General features: G+C 42.2%; 2 protein-coding genes across 2 annotated transcripts; both read left to right on the top strand.

Annotated features, from left to right (window-relative positions):
• Positions 1 to 247: 247 nt before the first annotated feature.
• On the top strand, positions 248 to 5,082 carry slc39a9 (solute carrier family 39 member 9). Its single transcript, XM_028396070.1, has 7 exons — positions 248 to 827; positions 1,010 to 1,118; positions 1,855 to 2,058; positions 2,347 to 2,415; positions 2,498 to 2,583; positions 2,663 to 2,797; positions 3,078 to 5,082. The coding sequence occupies exons 1-7, from the start codon at positions 732 to 734 to the stop codon at positions 3,309 to 3,311; spliced, it is 933 nt and encodes a 310-aa protein (XP_028251871.1). The 5' UTR covers positions 248 to 731; the 3' UTR covers positions 3,312 to 5,082.
• Positions 5,083 to 6,368: 1,286 nt separating this feature from the next.
• On the top strand, positions 6,369 to 20,223 carry plekhd1 (pleckstrin homology domain containing, family D (with coiled-coil domains) member 1). The gene is made up of 13 exons (XM_028396484.1): positions 6,369 to 6,715; positions 7,765 to 7,858; positions 7,959 to 8,048; positions 8,340 to 8,416; positions 8,561 to 8,652; positions 8,726 to 8,778; positions 8,874 to 8,968; positions 9,049 to 9,142; positions 9,587 to 9,804; positions 10,287 to 10,419; positions 10,734 to 10,878; positions 11,331 to 11,474; positions 18,897 to 20,223. The coding sequence occupies exons 1-13, from the start codon at positions 6,561 to 6,563 to the stop codon at positions 19,052 to 19,054; spliced, it is 1,548 nt and encodes a 515-aa protein (XP_028252285.1). The 5' UTR covers positions 6,369 to 6,560; the 3' UTR covers positions 19,055 to 20,223.
• The last annotated feature ends 214 nt before the right edge of the window (positions 20,224 to 20,437 follow it).

Raw genomic sequence — 20,437 nt, 5'->3', positions numbered from 1 at the left:
TATTCCTGGTATTTTTTTATTTTATTTTATGCGAATTAATATATTAGAAATTTTATGCATAAACAAAATAACCATACAAAGTTATTTAAAATACTTTATACATTTTTTGGATGGTTTTCAGAATAACTTTAAGCCTCCCTATTTTTGTTTACTACTCATATATAAATAAAAACGTCACAGTACTTCCTCCCGTCTTTCCTCCACCTCGCTTGCAGATACGTGGCAGGTCCGCCTCATCAGGTTGAGCGGGTGAACTGTGACCCGGAAGTAATTTGATCAGCATCAAACAACAGGATGTTCCTTTAGCTTCCTTGTTAGCTGCTAACCTGATCGGGAAGTTGCAATATTAATTTTGACAGCTGAGTGAATGTGGCAGGAACTATGCCGTTTATCACATGTCTACGCTGTGTTGCTAACATGTCGGAGTGTTCTTATTTATGAAGACTGAGAGCCAGACAAATACTGATGCTAGTTAGCTTAGCATTGCTAACGCTAGCGAGGCCAGCGGCTGCATCGTCTCTGAGTGGTTAACGTGGATGTTTGGCAGCAAACTGAGCTGGTACAGAAAGAGGGTCGTGACGTTTGTTCAATTACCAGCCACTGGCTTCATTTTGGGGCATGCTATTGAGCTTAGCGTGCGGGAATAGAAGTTCTTGTTGAAAAGCGTAGGTGGATGTTTGGATTTTATGGTTTAGCTTAGCAGTAGGTTAGCCGAAGAGAAAAGTGCAGCCATGGACGATTTCAGCTCGATCAGCCTGCTGTCTCTTGCGATGTTGGTGGGGTGTTATGTGGCCGGGATAATACCTTTAGCAGTCAACTTCTCAGAGGTGAGTTTGTTTCTCAGCTTTGCACAACTGTCTTCTGAAATCTTACAGTTAGCTCACTTTAGCACTAATCTTATATCTAAATCTACAGAGAGTCAAAGTTAATTATCGATACTGATCCAGTCATTGACTGTAAAGTTAGGCTGAAAACTGTGCTGAAACTTTGGGTCTGTGTGTTTGTCCAGGAGAAGCTGAAGCTGGTCACTGTGCTGGGAGCAGGGCTGCTCTGTGGGACTGCACTGGCTGTAATCATCCCTGAAGGGGTCCACGCACTTTATGAAGAAATCCTTGAAGGTAGCACTCACCAGAAAAACTCACTTAAAGTGAAACCGCAGTGATCAAGTATTTGCATTGTTTAGCTTTAGTGACAGTCCAGGTGATAAGTGTGTGTTGATTTACTGTTGTAGATTCAACCAGCATGAGCTAAATAAACAGAATTATAAGTAATGTAAACAAAAAAAATGTCACTCGAGTAGAGATGCTGTAAGCATAGAACAGCTGGCTTTCTAGATTTGATTTTGAAAGGGTGATCCACTGTTCTCTTCTGAATAGTAGCAACAGGAGAAATCCTCAAAACTGTAGCTAAGCTGCAGGAAGAATATGCATGGTGTACAAATTAGCACAAGTTTAAAGGTGTTTTACTGGTTAGCACAACTCCTATTCCATACATGATGATGATGCATACATGAAGTAATACCATAAATGACACAATATTAGGAGCAGATGGGTGTTTTCTGCTTGTGTAGCTTGTGATTCTTTGTGTTCAGTTTTTGTTTGCCTTTCAATGTACCATGTAATCCTGCTGCATCTTTCTTGTCACCTTACAATGGCAGTAATGTTTTTGCCAGAGACCTGGACAGCTGAAATACACTATACACATCTTACTATGTAGATTGTAACAGTCTGAATCCTCCTCAAACGGAGCAAAGTTCATCAAGTGTAAAGTACAACCAGCAGACATCTGTTTCTGTTGCACAACAGACATTGTCCAGCTGACAGGTTTCATGATTATTTAACTTGATTCCTGCAGGTGCACATCACAGCCACGGACAGGTCGGGGTTGTAGAAGCACCTGAGGCAAAGGGTGAAGCAGAATCAGCTCTTGGTGTCAGTGGGAAACAGGAGCACAGTCACGAGCAGCTCCATGCCTGCATCGGCGTCTCCCTTGTCCTGGGCTTCGTTTTTATGCTGCTAGTGGACCAGATAGGCAGTTCTCACGTTCACAACACTGAAGGTCTGTATCACTGCTGAGATGCAGCTTTCTCTCCTTCAGACGCAAGAACATTTGTATAATTGGACCTAAACACCCCCAGATGGCTCGACGGCATGCTTTATTTGCCCACCCACGCTCAGTGCTGAACAGTTTGAGATGTCTTTATTTGAGCAGCTAATGCTCTGCAAGCTGTTTAAAAAGGATGTCAACATGTAATGCTACTCTCCTTCATTCAGTGTGGAGCTGCTGCTCTGTCTTTGTCTTCACAACTGAATGTTTACTAATTGGAGAAATCGCTGGTGTTTTTAGATCCAGAGTCTGCAAGAGCCACCTCCTCAAAAATCACCACCACCCTGGGTCTTGTGGTCCACGCTGCAGGTAAGTCCGGTGTACTGGTGGAGCTTTATACGTGGATGTAATGGACGCTTTTAGCACTTTATTTCCTCTCTTCTCTCCCCAGCTGATGGAGTGGCGTTAGGAGCTGCTGCCTCCACTTCTCAGACCAGCGTTCAGCTCATTGTCTTTGTGGCCATCATGCTGCATAAGGTAAGAGTGCATCCGTTTTTTGACAGATGAATTATTAATGAAAGTGAACCATCAATGTGAACGTGTGTGAATTTTGCAGGCTCCCGCAGCGTTCGGCCTGGTATCATTCCTGATGCATGCTGGTCTTGAGAGAAACCGTATCCGCAAACACCTCTTAGTCTTCGCCCTGGCAGCGCCTCTCCTCGCCATGCTCACATTTTTGGGCCTCAGTCAGGTAAACTGGATTCTGTTTGTGTCAGTTCTTGAATTTCTTTCATTGGAATTATTGTTATCATTCTTAAAGCATGTTCTATTTGGCTTGAGCTCTAAAGAGATTCAGGCCTGAGGTAATACAGTTCCATCTGAATTTTAACTCATGTGAACTGGTTTTGGTGTGAACAACCTGTTTCGCCGGTCAGACTTTAGGTTTCCCTTCAAGACATGTTTAAACTGTGCCAATACAAAATGTTTCTATTCTAGCATGTCTTCAGTGTCTTCTTGTTTGTCCCCCTCAGAGCAGCAAAGAGGCCCTGTCGGACATCAATGCCACTGGTGTCGCCATGCTCTTCTCCGCCGGCACCTTCCTCTACGTGGCCACCGTCCACGTCCTCCCTGAGGTGGGAGGCGGCGGCCACAGCCACGCTTCTGCAGGTGGGAATGGAGGGAAGGGACTGAGCAAGGTGGAGGTGGGGGCTCTGGTGCTGGGCTGCCTCATTCCTCTGGTGCTGTCTGTCGGACACCACCATTAGGCGCTCTGCACGGGATGGATGTGAAACACGTGTACAGGGGAAAAAAAAAAAAGAGACTTCAAACGTTGTGGTTTTAAAATGTCTTATTGTCTGCTGACGGACCTCGTGGACCAGACTGTTGCTCCGTGCAGGGACTTGAAAATGAATTTGAAACAGGGAACGAGTGGCGTAGCCGCGGTGACACACAACGACGTTTCAACTGATGACACTGATGATGTAATACAGCTACTGTATGTGTGCATTTATTCAACCTGAAATCTTGTTATCAGGAGAAGGCCAGAGGGTTTTCAGTCCAGTCTACTTAGAACACCGTGGAGTTTTCAGTGTTGTATTATTATGCTTATCCAGCGTCTGAGAACCAGCCCTGGTTTCATAGATGGCAGTTGCACAGTGAGATTTAGATTTAGTCTTGACTAAGCTTGTGACATTGCGAAAGCATTGAAGCTCTCATTTTTTTTTATAATTGTACAGAGTGTAAATCTCTAGCAACAACACAGATTTGAACTGATTTATAAGTGCCATATTAACAAGCTTTTGATCGATCCCTGAAGAGGACAGTGGTGTGAAGAGATAAAGAGAAGGAAGGAAACGTTGCTTTGTCACCACCTCACACGGCTCTGAAGCTGAACAAGCTCAGCCAGATTAAACAGCCGCATGCCCAGAAAATATCTTTCCATCGCCTGAGTGAGGTGTTCGTCTCTGACACGCTGTGTGCTGCTGTGTGTGAAGACGCTTGAGCCGCTGATGGATGCTGATGTCTCGGTCCTATGAAACCACACGGTCCAGTCCTTTAAAATCCCGATGAGACACAGCCAGCCCCGCTATATCATAACTTTAAACTGTTGTTCTATTTTTGTTCTTTGAGTTTTTGGATGCGGTATTTTCTCTATCAATTGTATAGAATCGTCTTCAGTGATTGTGTAGAGCTTATTCAAAGAGGAAGGTTAGTTCAGCAAATCTGCCTTAAAGAGGGCGTCAGCGGGGCGAGAACCTTTAGAGATTGTCCGCTCAGGAGGAGAAACTCGTCACAGATTGTGTGAGGAACTTCAGCTGTGTCTTTTAGTTTGTCCTCGCTTTATTAATTAATCATACCTGAGCAATAATTGGGGCACTTCTTCCCCATACTGGGTTTGCCCTCATCTTGATACATCTTGCTTATCAAGATGTGTCGGTAAGAAGCTCTTGAACGCAGCCCCCCCTCCTCCTCCTTCTCTTCTCCAGTACCTTTAAGAGAGTGACAGGTCAAATGTAAGCAGGTTGCTCCCTCTCCAATCAGGACATGTGGGTATTGTGAGTGTTACTGTATCACTGTGCCTGCTCACAGCAGAGCTCATGTGTTTGTATATAAATATATGTGTATACTGTACAGAGCAACTTCTTCCCTCCACAGTCATCATGACTTCATGTGTGAGACAGAACTGGTTTTTATTTTCTATCCTGAAGACTTTTTTTTTGGGTGTGGATGAACGCTTTACATGTTTCACACACAACATGTGGATAATTCCAGCTGACACTGTCCAAGGTGTGAGAGAAAGGTGCAGGGAAATCCTCCCAGGTGGGCAGCCTCAGTATGTGCCATTTCATCAGTCTAAACAGAAGTGCATCCGAATTCCTGCTGATTTGATACACAGATGTTGCTGTCAGTATGTTTTGATGATTTCTTTAAATCAAGATATATAAAAGAAAATTGAAACCTCAAATATTCAAATTTGAAATCCGGGATCTAGCATGTACCAGCTTGACTTCAGAAATTAAACAAAATCTAAATTGTTGTTTTTGTTTTCTGTCAATCAATAGAGTGCAACCGTCATAGAACCAAATCATAAATAGCTTTTATTTATGGAGAATGTAACACTACAAAGCTGCTTCATCACGCCTCTGTGTGTCATGTGACTGTTATACCCCCTGAAGTCAACACAGGTCGCCCTCATTTACACTAAATAATCAGTTTAAAATGCTTTCTGTGGGCTTTAAACTTCAGTTTACGTTAGCATTGTGTGTCGCTGGCATATTTTCTGCTGGAAGAAGTGACATTTCTGTGTGTGTTTGACTTTTAAACACCCTCCAGAATCCCTGATGTTTGACCAGAAGTCGGTGTCAGGGTCTTGTGGTCCACGTGTTCAAAAGTGGCTTTTTGCTAGAACACCTTGTATCATGTTGACCAGTGATGGCAAGCTTCTTTTTCATTTATACAGTTTTAAAATTTCAGTCCTCTAAAGTCTGCGGGCTCTGCAGGTGGAGCTGATGGGTCGCCTCTCAGATAGGAAATGGCACATTTAGGGGCTGCTGGGGAACAGAAAGGAAACTTCAGTGGATGGAGGTGTCTGTGTGTTATTTTTCTGTCATTCCGGAATGAGTCAGCCTTATCTTGGTACTCTTATGAAAATCAGTTGTAAAGCACCATGTTTTATGATGACTAAATTAAAGTTTTTTAACTGGTTTTATTGTTTTTTTTTACTGTCACATGTAACAAGTCAGTAAAATATATCTTGGTATTTTGTTTATATATGTTTATATATATTTCTTGGTATTCTATCTATATATATGTATATATATATATATATATATATATATATGGTTCTTTTCCATAGGGTAAAACACTCTGCAGACTCATGTGTCTGTCCAGGCTCTCAGGGCTGAGCTTTCAGTATCTTCATAATCTGCTGTCCATCCTCTCCGACACATGTTCTGTAAATTAATCTGATCCTTGCCATGTTAAAGCTGCACTGCTCTGATTCTTTACTAGAGAGTTTCGTGGTCACGCCTCGGCCTCAGATGTTCACTGTTAATTCACTGCTGGATGGATGGAGCGAAGGATGGAGAGACTTCATACCTTCCAATCGCTGGAGGCTGCCGCTCGCTGCAAGTGCAGTAATCTGAACAACAGCTTTTACAGGCTGGAATGTATCGACCGGCTTCAGATTTAGCAACTCATTCCTAAAGCTTCCCTCCCAGTATCCCTGCTCTTCCTCCCCCTCCCTCCCTCTGTGTGTCATCCTGTTTTCATCATAGCCATGCAGTCAGTCTGCCTTTAGCTGGTGAGCGTATTGGCAGCTGCATCATTCCACCCTGCTGAGTTATTGGGATTTGTTTGTCACTTTTTCTGCTTTGTGTTAAAGCTCCCACTCCGTGTGTGTGTGTGTGTTGGAGCTGCTGGGCTAATTGTTATTGACAGACTTTTTTTATTCTATTTTATTGACAGTATTTTTTTTGTCCCTCCACCTCCCAGGGTGAGGGAAGCCAGAGAGGATGTTCTCTTCTTCATCCAGAAACTCTCTGTTCTCGCCCTGGTCTTCCATGGAGCAGTCAGACTGTGAAGCGTTGGACATCAGCACCAAAGTGCAGCTGCACGGCGTGCTGTGGAAGAGGCCGTTCGGACGGCCTTCAGCCAAGTGGTCCCGCAGGTGAGGCTGAGGTGTGACCTCCATCTAAGGCTGTTTTTTTTACCTTATATCTACATTTACAGGTTTATGTGTTCAAATCTGTTCCTGAGGGTACAATTCAGACTTTGTCCTGCTTAAAAAAATATAATAATATAATGAATGAGTGTTAATAAACAGCACTTTCTAAAGTTTTTTAAACATATAAATATATACTTTTACAAATGTGACAGTTCTGTCTTGTCATAAATTAATCTGAAAAGTTGTACATTTTTATATTTTTTAAACGTCACTCACTGTGACTAAAAATATCTTTACCTTAAAATGTTCCTGCAGAGAAGGATAATGTTGGATTTTGTCAGCCACACTGTTGTTGTGTATTAGGGGATTGCTTTACATAACAACAGGATATACAGTGCTTATCCACACATGTTGTATTATATCCTGACAGGAGTGTATATTTGCCTAAAATGCCTGGATTGGTACCTTATGTCATGATAATGCTCTTAGTTTACATAACAGCTAAAACGACAATACCCAGCAGATCCAGGGAGTCCATTTGCAGCAGCACGCTCCTTTTTGTAACCTTTCCCATTTGCTTGTGTCATAAAGGTCGTAACACGCTCATCTGTGCCAAAAGCTAGAAACTCTGAGCTGGATGGTTTCATGGTTTTTGCAGCTTAATAAACAGAAAGAGGCCGTTTGTTGATACAAATCTACTGAACAGTGTGATGGAAATTCATCACTAAAGTCAGAATACAGAAGGAGATTTCAGGACCTCGGGATGAGAAATATACTTACCGTACCATAAAGAATCACTAAACTATCCTGAGCAGAGCATCAGGGATAATGTACTCTCTTATGTTTATAGAAATCCGACCCTTTAAGTGCTACAGCAGTAGTGTGCAGGAAGTAAATGTAAATAAATATAAATAATAATGCACACATTAAAGAGCAGATGTCAGGATAAACTTAGGAAAAAGTATCTACAAATCAATCAGGTTACCTGTTGATCAGTTTTTGTGTCGAGTTCCTGACTCACTGCTGCTTTCATTGTCTTCCTCGGTACAAAGATTCTTCATCATCAAAGATAGCTTCTTGCTCTACTATGCAGAGAGCGAGAAGAGAAACTTTGAGACCAACAGGTACTTCAACATCCACCCCAAGGTGAGCAGCACCTGATGACTCTGCACCAAGCAGAGGGCAGAAATGATTGTTTAAACGCCCACATTTTTGTGACTAAGTCTGGTATGTTTGTGTGTGTCAGGGAGTCATCCCTCTGGGAGGATGCGTGGTGTCAGCCAACGAGGACATGGGGATGCCCTTTGCCATCGTGGTCAACCTGGAAGATTTCTCTGTAAGAGCATAAGGTCTCACGATCACATCCACAATTAACAGGCGTAGAGAGGTTTCAGAGAACACTCCTATTAACTAGTAAAAACACACTCAAACAGCAGGCTAGCTATGAGTCCAAGAACATGCGACCACATAAATCTGGCCTCGTACTGTAATAACAGGGACACATACTGGACTGTGGAGCCATGCACAATCCATCAGCAGCACAAAGATGGAAACATACTCGATATTTTACATGAAACCATTATTGATGCAGTGGTGATGTAAAACTCTGTATGTCCGTCCCCCTCAGGGTACCATAGTCCTGGCTTCAGAGTCCGAGGAGGAGCGGGACCAGTGGATGGAGATGCTGCAGGAGTCAGGCAAAGTGTGAGTGTTCACAGGTTTCTTCTAACCATTCTGTGCTCGGATTAAAGATTTTGTTTGTAGAACGTTCACTCGGTCTTCAGCTTTCTAGTTTTAATTGTAGAAATAATCCCTTGATTTTGTGAAATGGCTGCGTTGGACTGGCAGCACATGGAAGAACGCCCAGCTCGGAGAGGCCATGATCGAGAGTCTGGAGGCTCAGGGGCTGCAGCTGGCCAAAGAGAAGCAAGAATACCTGGGTAAACCTCTGAAAGGTCTTCTTTAAAGGTTTAACAAAGAGAGTCCGGTCTGAAGAGTTTATTTCTCCTCTAGATAAACTGATGGAAGAGACCGAGGAGCTGAGTCACCAGAGAGCACAGAGAGAGGTCAGATCTTTGCTCTTATTTTAGGGATGTTTTGTGATTACAACAAACAGTGTGCTGAGATTTATGTGTGTGTTTTTTTTAATGCATCTGTGCAGGAGCTGGAGCGTCTGAACCAGATTCTGGAGGAGGAGAAGATGAAGTACGAGGAGGTGGTGTTGGAGCTTAAGGCAGAGCAGGAGCAGATCAAACTGTAAGAGAAACCTTCTGTTCACATGTAACCAGCATTCATGTAGAAACCGGTGATTTAATGTGTCTGTGTGCTGATGGCAGAGATCTGGACGGCACAGCTCAGTCACTGAAGAGTGTGGAGCGAGAAAAAGAGGAGCTGAGCAGCTTAACGACAACACTGCAGAAATCCATCGAGGTAAAATCTCTGCATCACACACCAGTGATGACTGGAAAAGACTCAGATCATGTAATCTTACAGCTGCTGATGTAATTCATTATCTAACAGACCCTTGAGGTTCAATTAGCTGCTCTCAGCCTGTTAACGTCATTATATCTGACATCAATGACTTCAGATTAGCTTGACGGTGTTTTATAGAATCCATTCTCAGGAATCCTTTGATGTACATGACAGTTTTTATGCTAAGCTAGGCTAATCAGCTCCCTGGGTGACATTAATCTAAAAACACTTCTATACTGTAGTTTTTATCTGTAGCTAACACACCAGCTTTCTGTTACATTTATAGTTTTCAGCTATGTTTCAGTAATCATTTAAGATATCAGTACATACAGAAATAATTCTGCATACATACTGAATGTTTTTAGATTAATATTAATAATGAGGTTTGAATGTCTCCATCAGGAGCTCTCTCAGGAGAAACAGCGAACGCTGGAGCTGCTGGGTGTGAAGGAGAAGACTGAGGCGAAGGAAGAGGATGAGGAAGAGGAGGGTTCGGAGCCCGCCTGCAGGGAGTCTGAGGACGGCGGAGAGCTCGGAGACATGGACCTGGTGCAGGACCTTAAACACATCGAGGAGCAAATGAGGCTCCTGCTGAGGGAGAAGGAGCTGGCCGAGGAGAAGTGAGTGAGATCCCAAACATGATCGTACTGTATGTCAGTGCACAAAATGCATTACAGTACTAATGGTGCAGAGGATGTAACTACTAGTGGAAATGTGTATTGATCCCCAAACAACCAGCTGATTGATCCGCAGCAATAAGTGGGATTTTACAGGCAGTTGTTATTGACTGTGCAGCACTAATGCTGTAACATACCAACCGACAGCAACTGTCTGCTTGTTGTTCTCAGTCAAAATCAGACATTAAATAATTAATTACTGGGGAAATATTTTTAGGATTGCAGCCTTATGTGATGTGACTTTTAAATTTAATCATTGAGCTAATTGTTTCCTAAAGTTGAGCGGCGACTGTTGTATCTTTGAAATAACCTTACAGGTGTGTGTGTGATAGAAAACAGTCAGAAACTTCCAGCACAGTCGTCTGAGAATCCACCTTTATTCTGCATGATTAGAAAGGCCTGACATTCGATCATCCTTCTTTCAGGCTCCGGGAGAACGAGCAGCGGGCCAAAGACCTGCAGCACGAGAGGGAGTACTACTCGTCTCAGGCCTGCACGCTGCAGCAGTCGCTCTCTCAGCTCACTGCGGACAAACAGCAGACCGAGGCCGAGCTCAAGGTAACAGAGCGTGACTCAGCTGCTCTCAGCCTGCAGGAAGATGGCCAACAGAAAGGTCACAGCTGATTTTAAATGTAGTTTTTCCTCACAGCCCAGTGAAACTACAAAAGAAGGAAACATATGTCTATGTGCAGGTTTTTAATCATAGTTCCCCCTCAGGTTTGAATTAAGGAAAAACCAACCAATCAGGTGTTTGGATTGAACCCGTGTTTGGGTTAAGTCTCTTTGTATGAAGTTACTTTTTCCCCTGTTTTTCCTCAGGCCTCAGCTGAACTCTGCGTCTGATTAAAAAAAACATTCCTGTGTGTTTTCAGGCGGAGATGGAGTCTCGGGTGGAGCTGGAGAAAAAGTTGAAGGACGCCGAGGAGGTGCTGCAGGACCTGGAGAGAGGCCTGAACACACTGGAACGAACCAAAGAGAGAGACGAGCAGATGAGGGGCGACGTCACCCACCTGAAGAGTGAGTGATGATCTGCTGTAAACCCATTTGAGATTAGGATGAGTGTAAACTGATCCAGTGTTTATAGTTCTAGTCAAATTAATCAGAATTATTCTGCTAAGTATTACCCCTTTAAGTAATCAAGACAGAACAAAATGTTAATAACAGAAGATTATGTTAAAAGATTACCTTTTATAATTAATTGGTGTTTATGTCAGTTGATCCATTGCTAAATGTATAGCTAGCTTTTTAGCAACATTACCTAGAAATAAGTCAGAAACAGTGGCACAGACTCAGCTGCCATCGCTTTTGTCTTTCCTACAGGACTTGAATGCACCACTATCTCTGCCGTTCTAGTCCTTCATAACAGCAGTTTGACAAGTATCTCCTTATAGCATCTGTCCTGAGATTTTACATAAAAAGCATCCATATACGAGTGTGTGACTTGTTTTTTTTCCTCTTTTTTTCCCCAGAGTTCTTTGAGGAGTGTATCTGTGCAGCAGAGATCGAGGCGAAGCTACCGGCCATAATGAAGAACGCTGTGTATCTTCACAGAGCTGCTGCACGCAGAATAAAAAGCTGCAGAATTCAGAGGAGAGCCTCCAGGCGACACTGGTGTAAGTCTCTCACACACACACAGTGTGCGTTTTCAGTGTGATTCTGTTACTCACACACACAGTGTGTAAGTGTGCGTGTAGGTGAGTGTTACACGCACACTTACACACTGTGTGTAGGTGAGTGTGTTAAGCATGTGTGTAACACACACAGTGTGTGAGTTACTGAGTGTGTGTGTAAGTAACGCTCACTGTGTGTGTTACTAACGCTTAACACACTCACCTACACACACAGTGTGTAAGTGTGCGTGTAAGTAACACACAGTGAGTGTGTGTGTGTTACTTACACACTCACCTACACGCACACTTACACACTGTGTGTGTGAGTAACAGAATCACACTGAAAACACACTGAGTTTGTGTAACACACACACACTGTGTGTTACTCACACTTACACTCACACAGTGTGTGTGTGTTACTCACACTTACACTCACAGTGTGTGTGTAAGTAACACACTAAGTGTGTAAGTAACGCTCACTGTGTTACTCACACGCACACTAAGTGTGTAAGTAACGCTCACTGCGTGTTACTCACACGCACACTAAGTGTGTAAGTAACGCTCACTGTGTGTGTGTAAGTAACACACACACACTTAACACACTCACCTACACACAGTGTGTTACTTACACACACTCACACCCTGAAGGTGGTTTAGATGGGCTACCCTTTCCCATGGTCCTAGAGCTATGGGAGTTAGCTTAGGTTGACCTCAGCCTTGGACCATGGTTTCTTTGGTGCTCTTCTTGCTTCATTATCTGGACAAGCATCTTGTAAAAAAAACAGAAGTCTAGTCCTGTTTCATCTTGTAAAACTGTTATGTCTAAAATGTCCCCATCTCTCATTTTTTAATAGAGCCAATAAGAAGAATTAAAAGACAGATTTGGCAAAACCTTTAGCATAGTACCTCAAAGGTCCTGTCTCTATTCTGCTTGATATGACATGCACACTGCAATCAATTTTCCACAGCCAATGTTGTAGTGTACACCTAATTCATTGCAAGACTAAATATTTTTGGTGCAATAACAGAATTCTGTTTGAGGCTGTGTACCAAGGACAATTTATCATTATGGTTTCTTTGTAAAGCAGTTGTACATCCCCTTACATTTTTCATCATTACACACTGGTGAGAATGTATGGTAATATTTAATAATGACCAATTGAACAAGATATTTTAAATTCACATACTGATATCTAGAAAACCATATAAAACCTAATATTAACATGGCAGACCATATACTGTACCTTTCTATTGCAGACAACTGGATCCATTTCATTAGAACTGATGAACCATTTTGTGCCATTTTCAGTGGTTCCCTAAAACAGTAAAAAAGAGCAAACGGTTAAAAACTACATCTGCGTTGATGTTGATTTTCTCATGTTAGGTTTTGTTAATACCAAAAAAGGAAGAATCTTAGTGTAAAGAAATACTTGCTTTACTTTCTCCCAACCTTTATCATTTTTTTAGACAGAGTAAAATCTTGTTTTGTAGTGCATATATTTACTACGGATGGGCTTTTAATCCAACAGATGTAACTAAGAAATATACAGCACATTATACTAAACCAGATAAAATTCCACTTGTCCAAGAACAGATGACACTATCAACCGCACCTTGAGGATTGGTGGTTTACTGATTAATTCACACACACCTTCACATCCTTTCAGGAGAGAGTACTTACAAAACACATTTCACTTTCAGGTGACTACATACACACACACACACACACAATGCCTATGTCACGTGTTGGTGGTCTTAAGCTTTGCCACACACAAAGAAGGAAGGGCTAAATTTTATGTACCGTTTTATTCCGGCTGTGTGGAACCAAGCTGTGGACTTGTCAAGTTCCTGCCTTCATCCATCTCAGCCTGGTTGCTCTCGGCCATCTCCTGTAACAAATGCATCATGGAGGAATTTTAGAGGTTGAACCTGCATGCTTCTACTAAGACATATGTGGGGGGTTTACAAAACACTGTCCATATACACCATATTGTGTTCAGGTGACTGTACACATACACACTCAGATCATATACTAAACTACACTTTAAAGATCACTTTGAGAGTCCTTACAAATCACTGTCCGTATAAACCATTTCACATTCAGGTGACTACACACACACACACACATTCAGACAATATACTAAGGTACAATTTGAAGATCACTTTCTGAGAGGGTGCTTACAAAACAATGTCCATACAAACCACATCACATCCAGGTGACAACACACACACACAATGCCTATATCACATGTTTGTTGGTGGACTTAAAACTTTGCCCCACACAATGTAATGAAGGCCTATATTTCATTTAGCTGGCTGAGTGGACCAAGGACCGGACTTGTCAAACTCTGGTTGGCCATAATCTGTAACAAACAGGAAACTAATCATGAATTTGCGTCTACTAAGAATGTAAAAATGGGGATTTTACAGGTCTGCAGGGTTCCTACCCATTTTCAAATTTAAAATTCCAGACTTTTTCCATACTCAAATTCTAAGATTTTGGAGACACATGCTCATATTGTGGCATAGCACTAAAATGCATATCATGTTTAGCTGGGCCTAAAACTTGTATCAGTGCCCCGTCTTTTGTCATCACTATATACATTGCTCAAAATACATGATCCCACCTTGACAAACACATCCTCACACAAAAAAGTTGCTTTTAAGACACTAAAACACAGATGTGTAAAGATGTGAAGCACATATGTTGTGCAAGTGCACACACAGGCTTACTAACTAAGCTTACATTTACCCATTGTCGGGTGACATTAACTCACTGGAATTAATGTGCATCCATACTATGTTGATCTACCGTGGGGTAAAAATGAACAGGAATATTTTTCTGAACTGCATGGAACTTGGTGGAGAATGGAACCCTATGTTACGCTGATTTTACACGCCAGCAGGGCAACGTCACTTTCTCTGCTCTACTGAGGGCAAAATGCCATTTTCTGCATTCTGGTGGATTTTAATAGGTTGTTAAACACCTATTTTAGGTAAAGCTTAGTTTCTGATTCTGGAATCTCCTCATGTCCACTGCAGATGGCAAACACCTTATCATCAGCCAAATAATACCATCTACTGTAACTTTAAGTAAACAATAGCTTCCTCCCAGCATTTTCTTTGTTAAGTTGTACCTAACATCAATTTAACATCACCTAGAGCAGTGTTTGCGAACCCCGTCTCTACGGTCTCTGATTTTACATTTCTCTGGTCTCTGTGGAGTTCGCCAGCACAGCGGAGTTCACCTCAATATGCTCAGACATGGACACACACACACGACACAAACGTCTGCTGGCACAGACAAACTAAACTATAATTATATAGCTTACCGTAAACTAATAATCATTTTCGTACCAACAAAGTTAAATTGGATCGTGACTCTATATAGACTATCATCTATGATTACAAATCAAACTGAAAAATTGTTTAACATGTCAGCAACAACAACGACCCCGTTACAAAACGCTCAAAGGAGCTAATCAAAAAAGTTTGACTGTGGCATGTGAATGACGCTCCTCATTTGCATAACGTTCATTTCCACTAGCTCCTCTCGTTGCTTTACGTCACAATTAAAAGTTTCAGAACACAGAACACAGCGTTTCTCTCCCTCTGCAGGCATTGCAGCATATTTCCTTGGCAAAACTTAACAAACTCCATCGGTCTATATATTTCTGAAAGTTGAGCTGCATTATATAATGTAGCGGCAAAAGTCTGGAAATGCAAATATTTTTCCATACCCTAATTTCCCTTTTCCATACTTTTCCAGACCTGGAAAACACTAAAATCAAATTCCATACTTTTCCATACTGCGTAGGAACCCTGGGTCTGAGTAACTGTTAACAATCCTACTTCTCACAAAGAAAACTTTATTTTGAACCACAATGGGTGTTTATGTAAGGTAGAGAATGCAGGACATTAATGAACAGTCAATGTTTGATGAGGTTATACATCTTTCAAAATCTTTAGTTGCAGGTGGGGAATTGTGATCTCATAATCACTGTAAGAATAGTCCTCTGCCAACAGTGAATAGTATTTACACACACACTGGTAATGTACCATCCAAGAGGATGTTTGAGGTTTGAATAAATAGAACAATCCTACTCCTCAATGAAAACTTTGCTTTAAACCTCACTGACTGATTTCATAAGGTATAGAACTATCTATCTTTGATGATTCAAATTCCATAGTTGTGGAAGAAGAATTTCCCAACTTAAAATTCTGCATGCTTGTGGTAGCATCAGTAACAAAGAGCTTGCTGTGAGGGTTACAGTGCTAACCACCGCTGCCCCCTCACTATATGTAATTAAACACTTCAGGTTTGCAATATACCTGTGGTAGCACAGTATTTTTCTTACCTTATCAAAGCTTCTGAGAGGACCAGCTGATGTAGCCCCAGCCTTTTTTGCCACCGTCTTGTTTGGCACCTTGCAAGCACTTGTAGAAGGCTCTGATGAGGATGATGACACAGCATGCTGCTCCTCTATCGAACTTTCTGCAGATTCCTGAAGATTTTAACAACAATCATCAGACAAATGACAACATAGTCAGTCTCTTTCACAGTGTATGTAGTATGTATTTTAACTAGGAGTGGGACGGTTCAGGAAAAAAAATCTGAACCATTTGGTACACGTGTTTTTGTTCGGGGAGCGTGTTCCGTTTGGTTCTGGACATGCGCATCAAGTAATACATTGAGGCGTTTTTACCACAGCATGGAGACGAGTGTTGGCAACTTAGCGTATCTCTTGCTACATTTGGCGGCTTTACAAAATTTTTTTTTTTTTTTTAATCAAAAGCAACTAGTAACTTTTGGAGACTGACGTGAAATCATTCTGTAGTCAGGCTACTGCCCTCGACAAGCAGCGACCGTGATCTCCTCCCCCACATTAACGCACTCACAGCCGGTCAGTCTCTCTGTAGCTTCACACAGCAGGCGGAGCAGAGACCCACAGCACTCTGTGTTAAATCGTGCGCAAAGCTGCCGAAGGTCCTGTCAATGCTCACAGAGCGGGATGTAAATAGCATATTTCAATGGCAAAAATAAAATAAAAACACGGACATCAGTAACTTTAGCTTAACCTAGCGTAGTCATAGAGTTCAGTCTATCCAACTAGCATGTAATGAGCAACGGTGAACAAAGCAACACACGTTCTCTGTCCGACGGTGTGTGTGTGTCTGTCTGTGTGTGTACGCACAGCGGGCCTCTGTGCGCAGACAGAAATGACATGCTGCCGTGCAAATAAGATCAATAACATGAGCCGTTTACTTTGTTTAATAAAAGAACAAGGTGTAGACCTGTTCTATAGGAAAGGTTATCTTCTGTTAGGATCTGGTGCTATATAGACATGAAATTGACCTGATACAATGATGGGGAAACACTGAACTGATTCTTAAATATCGTAAATGTTGGATAATTAGGATATATATTTTGTGCTCATCTGGTATTTCCAGAGTGTTAAAAGTAGAAAAAACCTTAACATTGAAAACCGAACCGAAAACCGTGATACGAACCGAGCCGTGGATTTAGTGAACCGTTCCACCCCTAATTTTAACACATTAATGTCTAACATACATGAATGTTGTGAACAAGCACGTTCAAACTAAAGCTACAAGGACAAATCGAAAGATAATACACACCACCAGAGTTTTCCATCAAAATGGAACTCAAACATGAACACCTTCAGCATGTCATGGTAAAGTCTCTGTCTTCTTTCACATTCACCTCGAAATTCCAATAGAAAGTCTCCTTTTTCCAAACGGAGCAGTGGTGAAGATGCCACGACCTAATCAATACACAAAACAAATAGATGACAAAAAGTAAGGTGATGTATATAATCATAATTAAATCAGGGGATTCAACTTACCTTTAAAAGCATTGATGAGTTTGATGTCAAATCCTGCTTTGTCCCCTCCAGCACTAACACAAAACTGTGCATCCTGCTTTGGATTGAGCCGTCTTCGTCTTTGCATACTGTCTGATATGTGTCAAAAGCCTGCAAAACAAAATACTCAGGATTGTGTTCATTGCAGGACGCATGAGCAACACACAGTAATCTCAGTATAAGAAGAGTAATCTACTAAAAACACAAACAGAAGCAGGATGCTGTGCTCATAATTGCAGCTTTCATATATTTAAATGCTACTAAAGAATTTATGAACTATAAATTAGTTTATACATTTAAATTATGGCATTAACAAGTGCTAGGAATTTAGATGTTTTGACTGCAGTGATGTGACATTACATTATTTTGTCTCAGCCAAAATCTCAGCCAGACCTAAACTTAAAATATATGTGCCTGACTCCACAGTGATGATTGTTTTGCTGATGGGTATTTTAATGTTAAATTAAACTACACTGTAAGGCAGTGCTATTTACCACTTTAATTATAGTACCCCTGTAGTAGCCACAGGTGGACATAAACATGTGCAATGAAAGCCTGGATTATCAATCAGCTGCTTTATCGGCCCTCCTCTCTGCCAAGCATGACGCACTGGCTGAGTTTAAATGTCCTCCACTGAGCCCTCACGGACTTGACAAACGTTGTTTAGCCAGCCGCTCCTAAACGTAGCTGAGCTCCCATGTGCAACCAAAGCACACAACTGTGGCCTCACTCACGACACCTTACTTATAGCCGACTTTACTGCGTGGAAAAAAACGAACCTCCAGTATGAACGGAGCCTGCAGCTAGCTCTACTAGCAGTTGCTAAGTTGCCGTTTAATGCTGACATTTACTCCGTGAAACAATGACTCGCTAACTAGTTGCATCATGCTAAAGTCCTGTGATACAAATAACAAGAAAAAACACGTGCACAAGTAAAACGCTATTAAATATACACTTCTGCTTACCTGTCTGTGTATCTTCGCCATGTTGGATTTAACTGTTAAACTGCGCATGTGTAAACTGTGCTCCGAGTCCCGCCCGAAGCCACGCCCCCAGACCGCCCATTTTTCAAATCAGCCAATCAGAAGGCTTCGCGCTATTTTCACACGGAGCGTATCAGAAATGTGTATAAAGGTGCTGTACACCTTCAAAATCCAGATGGCGCTCGTTTATACACTGGAATACACTGAAAAATCAGGTTGTGTGTTTAAATGGACATTTAAAGAAAATGAGAATACATGCTATTTAGACACTACCGAATGCTAATTCACTCTCCGAATTATCCAGACTTTGGCATAGTCCGGATATGACTGTTAACGTCCGGATAGCCCAGGTGAAAAATCAGGTCAAATGTCCGCGCAAACCATAAAACTCAACACACACACACACACACACACCTGTTTTTGGGTTATTTGTGATGTTGTTTACAGCATATGTTGCTCAGAGAAGCAACGTGTAACATTTAAAAACATAGAACTTGTAAAAGTTGGCCTTGATAAATGACTGCAGCTGTGAGTCAGTGTACTTCCCTCTCTCCCTGCAGTGAAACACTCCAAGTCTTTTGCTGTACCCAGCGCTGACGGCGGCAGCATGCAGGAGCTGAGGGAGACGGCCTGGCGACTGACCTCTGACAGCACCTTCAGAGAGAGCGTGTACAAGATCATCGCCCGGAAGGACGCCATGCACAAAACCGAAGGCTGAGGCAGCGAGGTCAAAGAGGAGGTGCGGTTACTTTTAGATTTACCTCCAGTCTGCACACAGTGAATCATGTGACACCTAGAGATCCTGATCCCAAACCCACCGTTAAAACGTTGTAGATGAATGTATGCAGAAGTCTATGTAGTGAAGTAAGTGCTGTATCAGGACTGAGTTTGTAACAGCAGGTGTTTCCTTGTGGTTCCTGAGAGAAGAATAGATGATAAAACTGTGATGTTCAGACAGAATTTACAGTGTTATCCTGATGTATGGAGGGGGGGCACGGCCAATGAATGACCCAACAGTGCCACCTGATGTTGATCGCTACCACTCTAGTCAATATGTGGGTTGGGGGGGGAGTATGACAATATTCTTGTCTGCAAAAGTGGGGCCACACAGCAGAACAGAAAATGTTCGGGAGCGACTGCAACTTTCTTTGATGTCCTGGTCACAAGAATCTATCATGTGTGCAGGAGAAACTTACCCAGGAAAAAGTTCATAATAAATACTTGTGCACATGATAGTTTCTCGTGAGCATGGCATAAAAAAATGCACATGTCCTTTCAGGGCAGTGGCTCCCAAACTCCCCCATTAGCTTGAATTGTATTTTTGTTCACAAGCCGGAGACTCTTGTGTTTTGGATTCTCTCTGCTATTCTGTCCGGCTCGATCTGGTTAATGCAACTGATGCGTTTTAGGCACAACAGAGCGCCGAGCTCAGTGTGTATTTTTGTGCAGCGCAGAGGGGCTCGATTAACTGTGGATGGCGCGGTGTAACTGTCAATCATTTGCCTGGCCTCGCCCCCCAGTTTGGAGGGCTCCATATAACAACAACAACAATAGATCTACAAAAACGACTGCGTCTTGAAAAACGTTTGTTTTTATTTTCCTGGTTTTGATTGTAAGCACAGATTGTGTCCTTCACTTTACGGAGGGTTTGAACAAATGAACTCACAGATGTGTCCGATGTCAACCTTTAACCATTTCGTTATTGCTACATCAGTAGACCTTTTCTGGATGATGCAACTCAATGTCATTCACCAAAGCAAGCATTTCATGATAATGTACAATTGCTGAATAACTTAACACAGAAAGACATCAGGAAGAGAGGGAGGAGGAACACAACATGGACTGAACAACATGCCTTGATGCTAATAAAGCTGTGTTTGAACCTTGTACATGTCGTCTCTTTGATGCAGGTAAAAGGCCGTAGGTTCATTCTGAGTCACTGCAGCACAATACATGGCACTGTAAGAGTTAGAAAAAGGAATAGAAACAAGTGATATGAATGCATTTCCATCAGAGGAGAGACTGCATGGTTTACACGTCGATGAAGAGCTCAGTGTGGGAGGAAGAGTTCTGTAGGGGCACGTCAGCAGCTCATCAGCAG

The sequence above is a fragment of the Parambassis ranga genome, chromosome 22, assembly GCF_900634625.1.
Source record: "Parambassis ranga chromosome 22, fParRan2.1, whole genome shotgun sequence".
Lineage (NCBI taxonomy): Eukaryota > Metazoa > Chordata > Actinopteri > Ambassidae > Parambassis > Parambassis ranga.
The sequence above is the reverse complement of the archived record's forward strand: the minus strand, read 5'-3'. Positions and strand labels throughout refer to the sequence as shown.